Genomic DNA, 14,001 nt, shown 5'->3' with positions numbered 1-14,001 from the left:
ACACATCAGACACACTCCCACCTCAGAACCTTTGCACTGGCTGTTCCCTCTGCTTATCACCCTCACCCTTCAGACACCCACATACCATCCCCTCTCACTTCATTTAGGCCTCTGCTCAAATGTCATCTCCTCCAAGAGGGCTTCCCTGTTCCCAGGGTCCCTCTTTTCTTCATGCCCCGTGGGTCACCATCTGGAATTATCATATCTCTTTACTTGCCATTTCTTCCTCAGCCTCTAGTCTGAGAACTGCTGGAGGCAGAGACTGGGTCTATCTTCAGTCACAACCTAAAGATCCTCAATCAACGTGGAATGAATAGCCCTGCTACAGATGCGGAAACTGAGATTCAGATGGTAAAGTCCTTTCCCAAGGTCACACAGCAAGTCAAGGGCAAAGGCTGAATTTGAGCTCTTACTCGGGAGTGAAAACAGTGGACCCAGATGCCCCCCAAACTGTCCTCACCCTGACAGTCTGTGGTTTCCCCAGACTTGTGGTCATTCTATTACTGGTGAAAGAAGGGTCACCTTGCCAGCCAGAGCCTGGGTTTGTGAAGTGAGGGGCGCCCCCTTTCTACTGAAGTCGTTTTGAGGAAGTACAGTTCTCGAAACACCAGCTCCTTCTTGCCCAGCCCTGAAGTCAGCCATCTCAGCTTTACCACAGCCCCAGAAGGGGGAGATCTTATTCAGCCCGGTGTGCTGATGAAGAAACTGAGGCACAGGGAGGCCTGATCGTTGGCCCCAGTTCACACAGAGAGTAAATGGGCAAGGGCACAGTCTGAATTTCACCCACTGGTCTGGAGCCCAGGAGACCTGGTTTTTAACTCCAATTCTGCCCCTCTGGCTGTGTGACCTTGGGCAAGCCACTTCGTCTCTGTTTCCTCGACAGGAATGGAAAGCCAAAGATGTTGGGAGTTAAAACGCAGGATGGTGTTAGAAGGCCCTGACATGAGCATGGGCAAGCCCGCGGAGGGCAAATGGGAACTTTGAGTCCTCAACTTTTCCGCCAAGTTCCTTTCTATCTGCCAGGCGGCGGTCTCCAACAAGCTCGGCTGCGCAGGTGGAGGATGGGGATGGCGGCCTGGTCCCAACCCACTGGGGAAGGCGCAGACCTTACTCGTAGCCTGTGGTCGGTCGACCTGGCGCCCGCGTTCCGAGGCGCTCAATAGGCATGAAATGCTCCCTGGCGCCGAGGCAGTGGCGTTGGCGGCGACTTTGCTCCGTTCCGGGACAAGTCCCGATTCGGAGCGCGCACTTAGCCTGTGTCTCTTTCATAGTCCAGCAGGGGGCGCGCGGAGATACCCGTTCCCAGTACACGTCCAGGGACGCGGGAGCAAAGAAATTACGGGAGGTGAAGGTCCAAACCCGCAGAGAGACCGCCGGCCAGAGAGAGACCCCAGTCCCGCTGCCTCCACCCCCTCCTGGGGCCAAGCAGTGACCCCCTCGGTGAGCGTTTGGGGGTCCAAAGTGGGGCAGTGGGGAGTCTAAACGTTGGTTCCACCCCCAATTAAGGCAAAGCCCTCCACCCCCCAGTCTCACCACTAGAGTCCTCTTCCTCGAGCTCCATCTGCCTCTTGACAGATCGTGGCAGTGCCATGACTCAGCCCCGCAGGGCACCAGGAGCGCAGGCTCATACATTCCCAGATCCGGAGGGGGGTTGGGTGTGGATGCCATCTTGGATGGGCGTTCTTATGACTCAAGTCTGGAGGGCTCTCTGGACCCTCTTTTTGGTGGCTGCATGAACTCCAACGTGGGAAACCATGGAAGTCCCTGTGTGTGCATTGGTAGAACCCCCTTTCTAGAGAAGTGGGCTGGCAGAATGCCCATTTTAAAAAGCGAGGTTCCCATTGGAGGCCTCTCAGTTCTCCCTTCCTCCTTCTGCCTGGGAGTGTGGTGAGGATGCTAGCACCAATGCCCTCCCTCCAGCCACAGCCTCTGGATGCTCCACAGGCCACAGTGAAACAGAAACCTGAGCCCCTGGGGGATGTGGTTGATGTTCTTGTTTTTGCTTCCCATCCTGGAGGAGCAGAGTCTCTGCAGGTTCCACCTCTGTTCCTGAATCCAGGTCCCTGAATGACTAGGCTCTGACATTCACTGTGTTAAGTCCTTTACACATGCCCCCAATTGACAGAACTCTCAATCCGACCCCCATACAGCAATGCTGACAACAGCCCCGATTTACAAATGGGGAAACTGAGGCTCAGAGAGGGCAAAACCTTGTGCCAGGATACATAGGCATCAGACAGACCTGTCTTGGAATCTCAGATCTGCCACTTCCTGGTTGTGTGAGACTGGGCAAGAGGGCCTTTGCCCCTCTGAGTCTCGGTTTCCCCATCTGTCCAATAGGAATACTTCACAGGGCACTGGAGTTGAGGACTTGTGAAAAATTCCCCCGCACGGAGCCCCAGAATGAGCCATTATGAGATGAATACCACTAGGATAATGATGAATATTACCACTCAGCCACTGTCCCCCAAGAGTCATTCCCCCAGAGACCAGGCTAGGGTGAGTCCTTGGAGCCTTAAAAGGGGTTAGGGTCCAGTTCCTACTGCAGGACAGTGACCTGGCATGTTGCCCTTGGTCTTGGCATTTCCTGTTGATTCTAGCTTTGTTTTCCTTCAGCTCCACCCCAGTTCCCTTCGGGAACTAACAGACGGGAACACACCCAGAAGTCAGAGCACTGACTCCCAGATGCGGGGCACACCGGCAGCTGAGGGAGCATCACAGCGTCTCACCCTGTTTCTCAAGGAGAACAGACCGTCCTGCTGACACAATCACATTGTCCTGGGAGTACACACATCACAGTGCCACCGTCACTGCATCCCAGGAATATACACTGTCACAATCACTTCCCTGGGAGCAGATAAGCTCACTGTCACAACCACAGCATCCCAACAACACACACAGTCACACAACCACAACATCCTGGGAGCACATACAGCCACACAGGCACAGTATTCCAGCAGCACCTAGTCACTGTCATCGTCACTGTCCCAGAAGCACAGTCGCAAAATCACCATCCTGGGAGCACTGCCACAATCACTGTACCTGAAGCACGCACAGTCCCCATGTCACAATCACAGGCCCTCAGAGGCCCAGCCGAGATAGCTACAGCTGGCCATACCACAACCGCTGGAGGAAAGTTAGGTCAGTGAGAGGATACAGTCAGAGCCAGCCCAACACACACCTCTTCCTTAACGCTGTCACCTGGGGAGGCAGGACTCCACAGCCTGTACTGGGACTGTGTGCCCCCTGGGCACTGCTCCCTTCTCTGTGCAGCTACTGAACCCTGACTCTCTCTTGCCATGAGAAGTGAGCTCCAGGAGCACACAGCCCCCCAACACAGTGCTCCCCAAGGAGGCCCTCTCTGGCTTTCTGACTCCAGCTGCAGCAGAGTGAGTCCCCAAATGTCCCTTTATCTTATATAGTCTTCCACCTCCTAGAAGAACCCTGAGAGACCTGCAGCCTGGAGGAAACATTTGTTCTAGCAGGTGCCCCCCATAAAGAGTGCCCCCTAGGACATCCCCAAACACTGTTAATCTAGCTTTCAGTACAGTGCTTCCAGTAAAGTCTTTGGAGTGTTACCCAGCCTAGCCACTGTCCTGCACTGTCACCAATTAGGGATACAGACCCCTAAAGCTGCAGCTCTCAACCCAGACAATAAATACCACACGCAGCATGCCGCCCCCTAAGTCAGCCCCAGGATCGGCCTTCGGTATAGTGCACTACCAGGGGTGGGGTCCCAGATGCCCCCGCAGCAGAACTCCCCCACCCCCACCAGTCACACTGACCCCGCTCGCATCACAGCGCCCCCTGCGATCAGCGCGACGAGTTGCATCATTCCTGCGCGCCTATCCACTCCGCGTGTGTCCACCACCCGGAGTCTTACCGCCTGCAGCTGCCTCCGCCCGCGCCGGCGCTGCCGGTGCCGTGGAAGGACGAGGGCCAGGACATGCGGGACGTGCGCAAGCCGGGCCGGTCACCGGTGTCCACAGCGTCGGCGCGCTCTATGGGCCGGTGTGGTGGCCGTTCCGGCTCTGCGCGCTCCGCGCTGTCGGAGTAGCCGCGCTGCTGGATACGGATAGGGGTTCGCGGCTGCCGCCACAGGTGCTGGGGAGGCGGCTTCAGGGTGGCCTGGCCCTCCCGGGGCCCGGACAGTGACAGAGACAGGCTCCTCTCCGAGGGGGCGGCCGGAGGCTCCATGTTGCCGGCCCCCACCTGCACCCCAAGGGGTCCCGGCCTCTCCACGTTGCACCCTATTCAGCTGCGTGAGAGCCGACAAACCCCGGGCCCCGCTGGTGCGCCTGGCCTTGGTGGGGCCATGGCGCCCCGGGGGCGCTACGGGCCGATCGCCCCCGGGCCGGGCGCCAAAGCTTCCATCCGACGCTTGGCGCTCAGCTACGAGTCCGGCAGCGCTCTCCGCTCTTGGCGCCGGGTTCGGCGCCAGCCCGGGCTTCCCCGCCCCATCCCGCCTCTCCCCGCCCCCCGCCCGTCGCGGTTGTCAGCACCGCCCCCTCCTCCTTAGTCCGGGCCTGTGGGGGGCATTCACCCAAGGGTGGGGGCCTTATCGCCCACGCAGAGTCCCGCTCCGGGCGGGGAGGGGGCGCCGCAGCGCAGCTCTCTCCAGAGTGCCCAGCCTAGCAGCAGCGCGCACAGGCACGAAGGAGTTAAACGGTTAATCCGATCCAGAAGACACCCGACTGGTTGGTGGTGTGTCAGTCAGTCCGTCCCTCCTGGCGGGGGCGGAATCGGTGCTGGTGGGTCCTAGCCGCTACCGCTACCCCTGGCCAGAGGAAACGCGGGGGAAGTGGTCCCGTGCCATGGACGAGGTCCCTGCGGCGGGCAGAGGTGGTGTGCACGGGATCTGCTGTCGGTGGGTCGTAGGATAGTGGTGGTCTGTGCCTGGGGCGGGATGTGCGCGCACGTGGCCCCTTCCGAGGGTTGTTTGTGTTTGTGGTGTCCTGGAAGTGTGCGCGCGCACGTGGTTGGCTGCTGCGGTCTGCATGTTTCTTTGGATTTCGCTATGTGTATCTGCGAGTCTGTGGATGAAGAATGTGCGCACACGTGTGCTGCCTGTTGGGAAGGTGTGCACCTCTGTGGGGTATGTTCGGGTGGCCAGGGGGTTCTGCATGTGTTCCTACACCTTTAGGTATGTACTGTGGTCGGCCAGTGCTTGAGGAGTTGAACGCAATTCAGACTCCGTTATTTGACTGTCGTGTTTGAGGGAATCCATGTGTGTTGGTGTGTGCGTGGTTGGCCCGGGGCTGCTCTGGAGGTATTTCTATTGTATCTTTGGTTCCCCTGTGGCTCTAGGAGGACACCTCGTGGCTGATACCCCAGCTCCCCGCCCAGCGCTCTGTTTCGCTACCTCTTCTAAAGCGTTTCTGCAGTTGGTAAACTGAGGCACATCCCCGGCAGCCCGGGGACGCACCCCTGTGGCCTTTTCAGACGAGTAAACAGCTGCGCTCCCCCCTGCGGGCCCCCCCCCCCCCCCGCCGACAGAGCCCCCCTTCCGGCACCTAAATCCGGAGTCTCCGTGACTCACACTCCCGCCTCCCCCAGCGCCGTGCCGAGCGAGCAAGCGCGAGCAGGCAGCTAGCGGCATCAGAGTGTTCCCCTTCCCCCGCTCCAGCCCTTGCTGAGCCCTAGCGGCAGGGCGGGGGCTCGGCCTGGTACCCCACCTGTCTGGTGGAGGAGGCGCTCAGACGCTAACCCACTTAGGTGCGAGTCCAAGAAAGCAGGCCCTTCCTTCCCTGAGTGTTCTCCCCTCACCGGCTCCGCCCTGCAGGCAGTGCCGTCTGCCACCGCCCCCCACCCCCGCACTGTTCTTATATTAAAAAAAAAAAAGCTTCTCCAACCCCCACAGCCGCTTTTCTCCCTGACAGAGGGGGCTTCAGGCGTGGGCGAACACGAAGCAAGAACTGACTCCCCGTAAGCAGCAGTGGAGTATCCCAGAGGTCAGAAGTGTTCCCCACTTCTCTCAGGGACTCTGGCTGCAAGTACATACTCAAAGGGTTCTAGGGGATTCGGTGGGCCAGAGTCTTGGGGATTGGGGGCTGAAGTGTTGGCCAGAGCTCTGGATGGGCAATTCGGGTTGGGGTGGGGTGGGGGGTGGTGTCAGGCCACAGGGAGTGTGGAGAAGAAAGAGGACACAAGACACAGGCCAGGCTGGTAGTTGGAGCTGCAGCCTGAGACTGAGATGGATCAGCCTCCGAAGGTGCAGAGGCAAGAGTGTTTGGGGGAGAGTTACATTAGACCACCCGAAATGAGAGTGACAGTCTCTTCTTTCCCCCCACTTTTCAATGAACCATTGTACCATGATCTAGACAGAGACTTTGTAACCTTCCAATTGAGTAGATGAGAGGGTGGGGAAGTTAAGGCTGCAGAAAACAGTGGCCTGGGGAGGGCATTGGGGACAGGGGACACACAAGCAGCCAGGACCAGCTCAGCTGTCTGGCTTTTGAACTCATCCTTGGGCCAACATGGGGGCTGGAGTGCTCTGGGAGGACCCTGATGAGAAATAGAAAGAAAGTGCAATGTAAAGGCTCACAGATACCTCTTCCATCTCCCCAGGAGAAAGAAAAATGCCAGCCTAGATCTTCTCCAGAATCCCACTTTCCCCTTTAAGTCCTGGAAGAAACAGAATCCCCCAGGAGGGTAAATAGAGGCGCACAGCAGACTGATTAGATGCCAGCTACCTCGCCTGGCCCAGCTTTCTGAATGTGGGGGCACCACTGGGGGTTGGGAGCCTGAAAGCCCTTTCCCAACCCTGGCCCATGCTGACTCAGGAAGCTGCAAAATGAAAGGAGGGGTTTCTAGAGGCTGCAATGGAACACCTTGGGGGAAGGGTGTCACAGCCTGACCCACCAGACTCCAGGAGACATTTCAGCTGATTTTGCAAAACTCAGGAATCCTGGAGCACAGAAAGGGCTGGTGGCTGGACCTAGCCCAGCTGGCGCTGTTCCTTCACCCTACCATCCAGCCTGGTCCCTCTCCCGCCTACCTGTCAGCTCTGGTGATGGAAATCCGAGGAGGGATCAGAAGCGGCAGCGTGGTAGGTCGTGGGGGCACAGGGACCACAGGATCCGAGGGCTCAGGGTCCGCCCAGCCCAGGCCAGGACCAGTGGAGAGGCGACGGCGAGGGCGTCGGAGGTCAGCCCCCAGCATGTTGGCATGGCTGGGTTCAGGGGTCTCCCTCGGCCTCTAAGGAGCGACAAAGGAGGGACAGGTGTGCAGCCTGGCCAGGCAGCTAGCTTTGAGCCCCTCCCTACAATAATGCTCCACCTAGCCATCTGGGAGATGCTGATAGGGGTATAGGCTCCTTGTGTCCCCCCTCAATTGGTGCCACTCACTAATGCCTCCCACAGAGGATGACTTCCCACGCCTTACCTCTGAGAGGTTCTCCTTCTCAGCTATAATGTTTGTGAGGCTCCCTCTTGATGTTTCAGCCCTGTGGCTCTGGGCCCTCATGCCCACTGTCCCTCTCATGAAATTCCTCTTAACACATCACCTTTTGGGGGTGTCTTTCCACCCTCCACGCCTAAGCAGCCCCCTCTTGGTCTTAATGTCTGTGGCCCCTCAAGACCTCACCCACAGTTCCAAACACAATCCTTGGAAGACCCTGCCTTCTGCCCCTGGACTCAGGGGCTCTTAATCCAGGCAGCAGTAGAAAAATGGAATCAAGAGAGTCATGAACAGTCGTGACTTTGCGACCACTTAGTGAACAGCTGTGGTCACTAGAGGGCGTCTGTCCCCAGTGCGGTCCAAGCCCCGCCCCCAGCCCAGGCCCCGCCCCTCACACCTCGTCCCCGGTCCCGGACACGGACAGGACACTGCGACTCCTCTTCATCCCGCCAACCTAGTGCTCCGTAGGGGCTGCGGGGACCATGTCGGTCCGGGCCAGCGCCTCCTGCAGTACCAAGCCAAAGCATCCACTATTAGCGCCCCGGGGCTCCCCTGGGCTCCCCCTGCTGGCCGGGCCTGGAATCCGCCCCCATCCCTGCTCAATTGCCTCCCCTGGGACATGACGTTAGCAGCCTGCGGACGCACTGCCTGTCTGTGACGTTGCCGCCCGTTGCCAGAGCGACAGCTGACGCACGGCCGGGCTCCGGATAGCATCTGTGCCCTGGTAGCTCCAGCACATCCCCCATTCCTCCCGTGGGGTGTAACCCTAGCCTAGGGATCAATTCCGCAGAGAAGACCCGGAGCTCCCAGAGTGGACCGCCTGTGGCGCGTGGTCTGAGCCGGGGGCCGGCGGAAGCGTCTCTACGGAATTGTTGGGCCTTTAAGCCTAAACCTGAAATAGCTCCGATGTGCGGGGGCCGGGCGCAGAGAGACGGCGGCTTGGGCACAGATGGGGGACGCGCAGGCAGAGGCGCGAGGAGACAGACAGGGATGCGTGGAAATATAGAAACAGACAGGGACACAGACGCAGCTCCGGATGCTGAGTGCGCTCTGCTGCAGGCGATCCTTGTCTAAAAGCTTAGGGGAGAGGGAGGAGGGCTCACTTCACCTCACCTAGGCGCTGCAAACTACTGTTGGATGTATTTGTGTGGCTATGGTTCAGTGATTTAAACAGTCTGGGCCTCAGTTTCTCCTCTGTGAAATGGAATGGTCATTTTTACGGGGCCCATGTGAGAATAAAAACAGATCAGACCATATTGAATTCTCACCAAACAGTATCTAGCACTCAGTAAATGCTTAATAAATGCTGCTAACAACTGGACTTTTGGGAGCCTGTTAGAACTGAGATTGTGTCCCTCCTCTGCTCAGAGTCCTCCATGGCTTTCACCTTACTCTGAGGAATAGTCAAAGTCCTCAACAGGAGGTCTGCAGTCCTGTAGAATGTGCCTAGTCACCTTCCTGTCCTCACCTCCTCCCATTCTCCCCAACTCACTCTCATCCATCCACATTGGCCTCTTGGCTGTTTCTGGACACACCAGGCATGCTCCAGAGTCAGGGCCTTTGCACTTGCTGTTCCCTCTACCTGGAACTCTCTACCCTTGAATAATTACAGGCACCTCACATCCCTCAGGTCTTGGCTCACATCCCACCTTTTCACGCATTTCTCCTAGCTGTTCTCTCTACTGCACCTCTGTTTAAAGTTGCTAGGCCCTCAGGATTCCTAACCTCATCGTGCTCTATTTTTCCACAGCACTATCATCTCATAACATACTATGTTATTTATTACATTTATTGTCTGCCTGTTCCCAAAATAGAATATCAGCTGCAGTAGGGAAAGAATATGTTATTCATTACTGTATCCCCAGTGGCTAGAACTGAATCAAGTATAGTAAGCTCTTCTTACTAAGTATTTGTTCAATGTCTAGTGGTTATTTGAGGACTCAATAGCATATTTATAAAGTTCCTAGTAGATCTATTAAGGACTACCTATTTTACTCCCTACTTTGGTTTATTTTTCTTTATTGCATCAGCTAGCACTTCGGTTCATCATCAACTAGTAGAAGTGAATGTAAACATCATCTCACCAGCCTAGTATTTAGCAGCAGGCAAGCCTGCAAAGGTCATTAAATGAATGGATGAATGTATAAAGACAGCTTAAAGGTCACCCCCACTTCTTAACCAGACTGAACCAGTCCATGTTCCAAGCTCCCACTGCTGCCTATTCTGCTGCCATTAAAGCACTCATCGTTTGGGGTAATTTATCTGTATTCTATATTAGAGCTCTGTGAGGACAAGAGATGCTTACCCATTCCATTGTCTAGGTCCCCCATGCATAGTCTTAATGAATGATGAATGAACAAGACGACACAGGGAGAGAAAGGCACCCTTTCTATGTATATACAGACAAATACATATGCTCAGACAGGCAGAGAAAGGGCCATGTAGCAAGGGCCATGCTCAGGTTCCAGAGTTATACTGACCTGCATTCAAATCCTGGTTATTATTCTTATTAGCTGTATACCCTTGGGTAATTCACCCAGCCTTTCTGAGCCTCATTTTCCTCGTCTGTAAGATGGGATAATATTCATACCTACTTGAGGGGGTTCTGTAGATGAAGTGAAGCAATGCAGGTAAGGTTCTGAGCACAGTGCCCAGTAAATTGTAGGTTCTCATAAAACAGTACCACTGGTTTTTATAGTGATAATTACAATTAGCACTATTGTTGACACATGAAGCCATAGACAGACATGGGATACAGCAACACATTTACAGAGACCTCACTTCCTCCCATCCTCCCCCTTGCCCTACCAGCCTCCGTGTCCTTTCTCAAACACTCCCAGCACATTCAGACCTCAGGGCATTTGCACTTACTCTTCCCTCCACCCAGAAAACCAGCCTCAGATATGCTGTGCTCCCCCCCGCCACTCCCTGACCCTACTTTTATTTTGTTTGTTTTAGACTTATAACATTCTAACAAGACATAGAAGTTGCCTCCTATTTTTATTAGCTTTTGCCTGTCCTTTGATTAAGACATGAGGTTAGGATGTTGGTTTGTTTTGCCCCCTGCTAGGACAATGCTAGCATATAGTAGGTGCTCAACAAATAGCTCTTGAATACATGAATAAATCCAGTTGACTCCCTCAGCTCCTTTGGGTCTCTGCTCAAAGTCACATCCTTCCAGATCCTTCCCTGACATAGATGCCTCCCCTGACCCTACCACTCTCTGCCCCTCACTCAGCTTTATTTTTCTTCTTAGCTCTCATTCTCCCGACATATATGTTTCTGTTCTCCCCGACCCCTTAGTTTCATGAGGGCCTTGGATTTTTCTGTCTTGTTCTAGCTGTATTGAGGACCAATTCATGGACATGCAAATTGCAGTCCACAAGGCCCCACACTTAGAAGGTTTAATGTGCTGCTATCATCATCTTGAAATTCTTCATAATTTTGAACAGGGACCCTGTAAACTCTTGCTCTAGGCTCTGCAAATTTTGTAGCCTGTCTTGGCTATATTCCCAGTGCCTGGAACAGCCCACGGTAGGTGCTTAAGGACATGTGGGACGGGGGAAAAGATGGAGGAGTGGACAGCCAGAGGAGCCCCACAGGCCAGGGAAGAGACATGCAGGCCATCACTGTCCTAACACCTGTGCACATTTGCAGAAATCAGTTCTGGCAAAAAGCTGGACACAGGAGGCAGGACATCAGCCTCTAAGCCTGTTTTCCCCTCCCCTGGGAAGCAGGATGTTTGGGGAGGAGGGTCCAGATGGCGGAGCTGGCCACTATGGGCAGTTGGCACCAGGCTCAGGCTGAGAGGCCTCTTCTCCCACCTGACTTGTCAGCGCTAATCAGCAGCAGTCCAGCCTGGGAGCCACTGGCCTGGCCTGACAGAGGAGAGCTGGCTTCACCCAGCCTGACATCCCCCCAACCCCCCAACCTCCCTCAGCAGGGTATGGGGATGGGTGGCCAAAAAGAAGGAAGTGAGGATAAAGTCCTTGCCCAATCCTTGGCCCTGAGCATCCAGGCCTGACAAACTCCATGCTTGTACTGAAACAGGGCTGGGAAAAACTTAGAGGCCACAAGTATGTGTGTGTGTGAGACTATGTAGATGGCGGTGTGTGTGCAACTGGATGGGTGGAACTTTATACGAGTCTGAGTTTGTGTAGTTGAGACCATACCTGTAGGAGTGTATGTGACAGGGTGACACCAAGTCAGTGTATGAGGGCATGAGGTTGGATGTATGTCTCTGTGAGTGTGGTGAGTATGTGTTTGGGGGGGGGGTAGGTGCCTGTGGATGTAGCAGGAAGCAGCTTTCCACAGAGGTTAGAAATGCTGAATTTGGGTTCAGACCTACTCAGCCACGCACTAGCTACCTGGCCTTGGGCACATTATTTAGGTTCTTGGTATAGAGTGTTGGTTAGTACATTTACTTTTTTTCTGGATAGCGTGTGTAGGTATGTATAGGCATGTGTTTGTGTAGTTTTTCAAATCCAGGAGTTCTTCCTGGATATCCAACCTAAAGTGGACCCTTCCATTCTTCTTTCCTGTTACAAACTGCCTTAATCACAACTTGTTCTTATATATTTATTCATTTGTTTGTCTGCCCCACTAAATGTGAGCTCCATAGAGGCAGGGAGTTTCGTTTTGTTCACTGTTTTGTCCCCAGCACCTGGCATATTGTAGGACTGAATAACCGTTGAATGGATGGATGCAGGGCTGTCTGTGAGTATGGGGAGAGAGGTGGGTGCTGGCTGGGTATCATGTGCCCCTGGGGGGCCCTGTGCCCAAGTCTGGTCTCTACTCTCTTCCTTTCCCAGCTGTTGACAATCATTCCTTCAGCTGTCCTCACTTTTATGGGAATGATGACACGTCATCGACTCCCTGTATCACCTTTGACATCTTTCCCTTCTCTGGGTCTTATGGACTCACTCACCTCATTTGTAAAATGGGATGGATAGATGGACTGGTTCCTAAGCCTCCTTCCTGATCTTAACTGCTATGGAAATAATCTTTAATTCTTTCAACATTTATTGAACACTGATCTGGACCTGGCCCTGCCCTCATGGAGCTGAAGTGAACAAGGAAAGCAGACACAAACCAGAAATATTATTGAATCTCCAGCACCACCACTCCACCCCGGCCACTCTCTGTGCCTGATGGAATTTGTCTTCACGGTTTGAAATCACTGTGAGTATTTCTGTTTACACACTGATCTTGCTCCCTTACCAGTCTTGAGGGGCAGCAGAGCAGGTACCCAGCTGGTCTCAGTTGCTGCAGCCCCACAGCCTGGCTACAGTGCCCTAGCACATAGTAGGCACTTGGCAAATAGGTGGGAAATGAACTAAGAAATAAAGCAAAAGCAGGTTCACATGCATGACCTAGCAGTGCCTTGCTATGTCATTACCCACCTTGCAGGTGGGGAAACTGAGGCTCAGGAAGGCAAAGCCATTTCCTGGGTCCCACTGCAGCTAAAAGTGTATAGCTGTGGAATGCAGCAAAGGAAACTTAGAGTGCCCAGAGGAGCACTCCCTGTCCCGCCCCTCCCCCACCCCCACCTCACAGGTACAAGAGACACAGCAGTGGATACGCTGATGGGGGACGGGGAGGTGGGGGGCAGGGAAGGAGAGACCAGAGAACAGTGCAAAACAACTCAGGGAGTTCTGTCTCCAGGGCTGGCGATGCTGTGTTGGCAGGAGATTAGAAAAAGCTTGGCGCTGATGGGGAGCTTCTGGCGCTCCGACCCCAACTCTGGGAGCAGGGTCTTCTGGGACCCTGTTTAATTGGGGCCAGGCAGCTCCAGTCCCAAAGCCAGGGAGAGACTCCCCCCCAACCCCCCCGCACCTACCCGGGAATCCCCGGCCTAAATAGACCTCCTCACACACCCCCAGCCCGGAGGCAGGCCTGAAGCCTTCAAAGGGTGTACCGGGGGCCCTGGCTTTCTTGCGGAAGGGGGGAAGACCCCCACAGTCCTGGACCCCTCCCTCCGGGGTGCCGAGTATCCCTCCCCACCTCAGCTAGCAGTTGAAAGCTTACCTTGCAGGGGGCGCTGGGGAGGGGATGCCCCGCCCTCTCCAGCCCGAGGAGTGGGGCGGTGGGAGGGAAACAGGGATTTCCAGACTCTGTATTTGCTGGTGTGTGTATGTGTGTGCGCGCGATTACGAGACCCGCTGGGGTGTGTGGATCTGTGCGTGTGCCCGGGCCGTGACGGCCGCTGAGATGCTGGACAGCCCCAGCTGGAGGGGGAGGGGGAGCGGAGGGGGACTCCCGCGCTCCCGCCCGCCCACTCGTGGGTTTGAATGGAGCTCTTAGGCGGAGGGGCGGGCGCTTTTGTCTGGGTGGCCCCACCCCCTCCCCCAGCCGGGGCATCCCCCCAATTTGGAGACCTTTATTCCATATCCTCCAGCTTCCTCCGTCCAAACGCTCGCTCGCTCGCTCGCTCGGTCGGGGAAAGTCTAGGAAAAGGCGCCCCTCACTCGAGGGGCTGGAGCTCCTTCCATCCCACCTGCTCCCCACGGAGCGCCCTTTAATCTGAGATAATCCTGGCCCTAGGCTGCAACACGACCTTTTATCCGGGTTACAAAGCGTGGACTGGGATTTACGAAAGTGCGC

The 14,001-nt window shown here is 55.3% G+C and overlaps 1 protein-coding gene and 1 long non-coding RNA gene across 3 annotated transcripts in view; one reads left to right on the top strand and one right to left on the bottom strand.

The window, feature by feature from the left end:
- PDE4A (phosphodiesterase 4A) overlaps positions 1 to 13,665 on the bottom strand; it is a 45,783-nt gene extending 32,118 nt beyond the window's left edge. The window contains exons 1-3 of one of the 2 annotated variants that reach the window (XM_028519054.2): positions 13,426 to 13,665; positions 7,796 to 7,903; positions 6,998 to 7,197 (exon numbers count right to left, since the gene is read on the bottom strand). In XM_028519054.2, the coding sequence (XP_028374855.1) occupies positions 6,998 to 7,197; positions 7,796 to 7,843 (248 nt within the window). In that variant the 5' untranslated portion in view covers positions 7,844 to 7,903; positions 13,426 to 13,665. Of the gene's footprint in view, positions 1 to 3,883; positions 4,416 to 6,997; positions 7,198 to 7,795; positions 7,904 to 13,425 lie in introns of those variants that run through there. The other variant, XM_028519052.2, reaches the window with a different exon arrangement.
- LOC118502003 lies at positions 4,759 to 5,829 on the top strand. Its single transcript, XR_004904677.1, has 2 exons — positions 4,759 to 4,867; positions 5,308 to 5,829. It is a non-coding gene; the product is annotated as an uncharacterized LOC118502003 (long non-coding RNA).
- Positions 13,666 to 14,001: the final 336 nt, after the last annotated feature.

This window comes from Phyllostomus discolor, chromosome 8, assembly GCF_004126475.2.
Source record: "Phyllostomus discolor isolate MPI-MPIP mPhyDis1 chromosome 8, mPhyDis1.pri.v3, whole genome shotgun sequence".
Classification (NCBI taxonomy): domain Eukaryota; kingdom Metazoa; phylum Chordata; class Mammalia; order Chiroptera; family Phyllostomidae; genus Phyllostomus; species Phyllostomus discolor.
The sequence above is the reverse complement of the archived record's forward strand: the minus strand, read 5'-3'. Positions and strand labels throughout refer to the sequence as shown.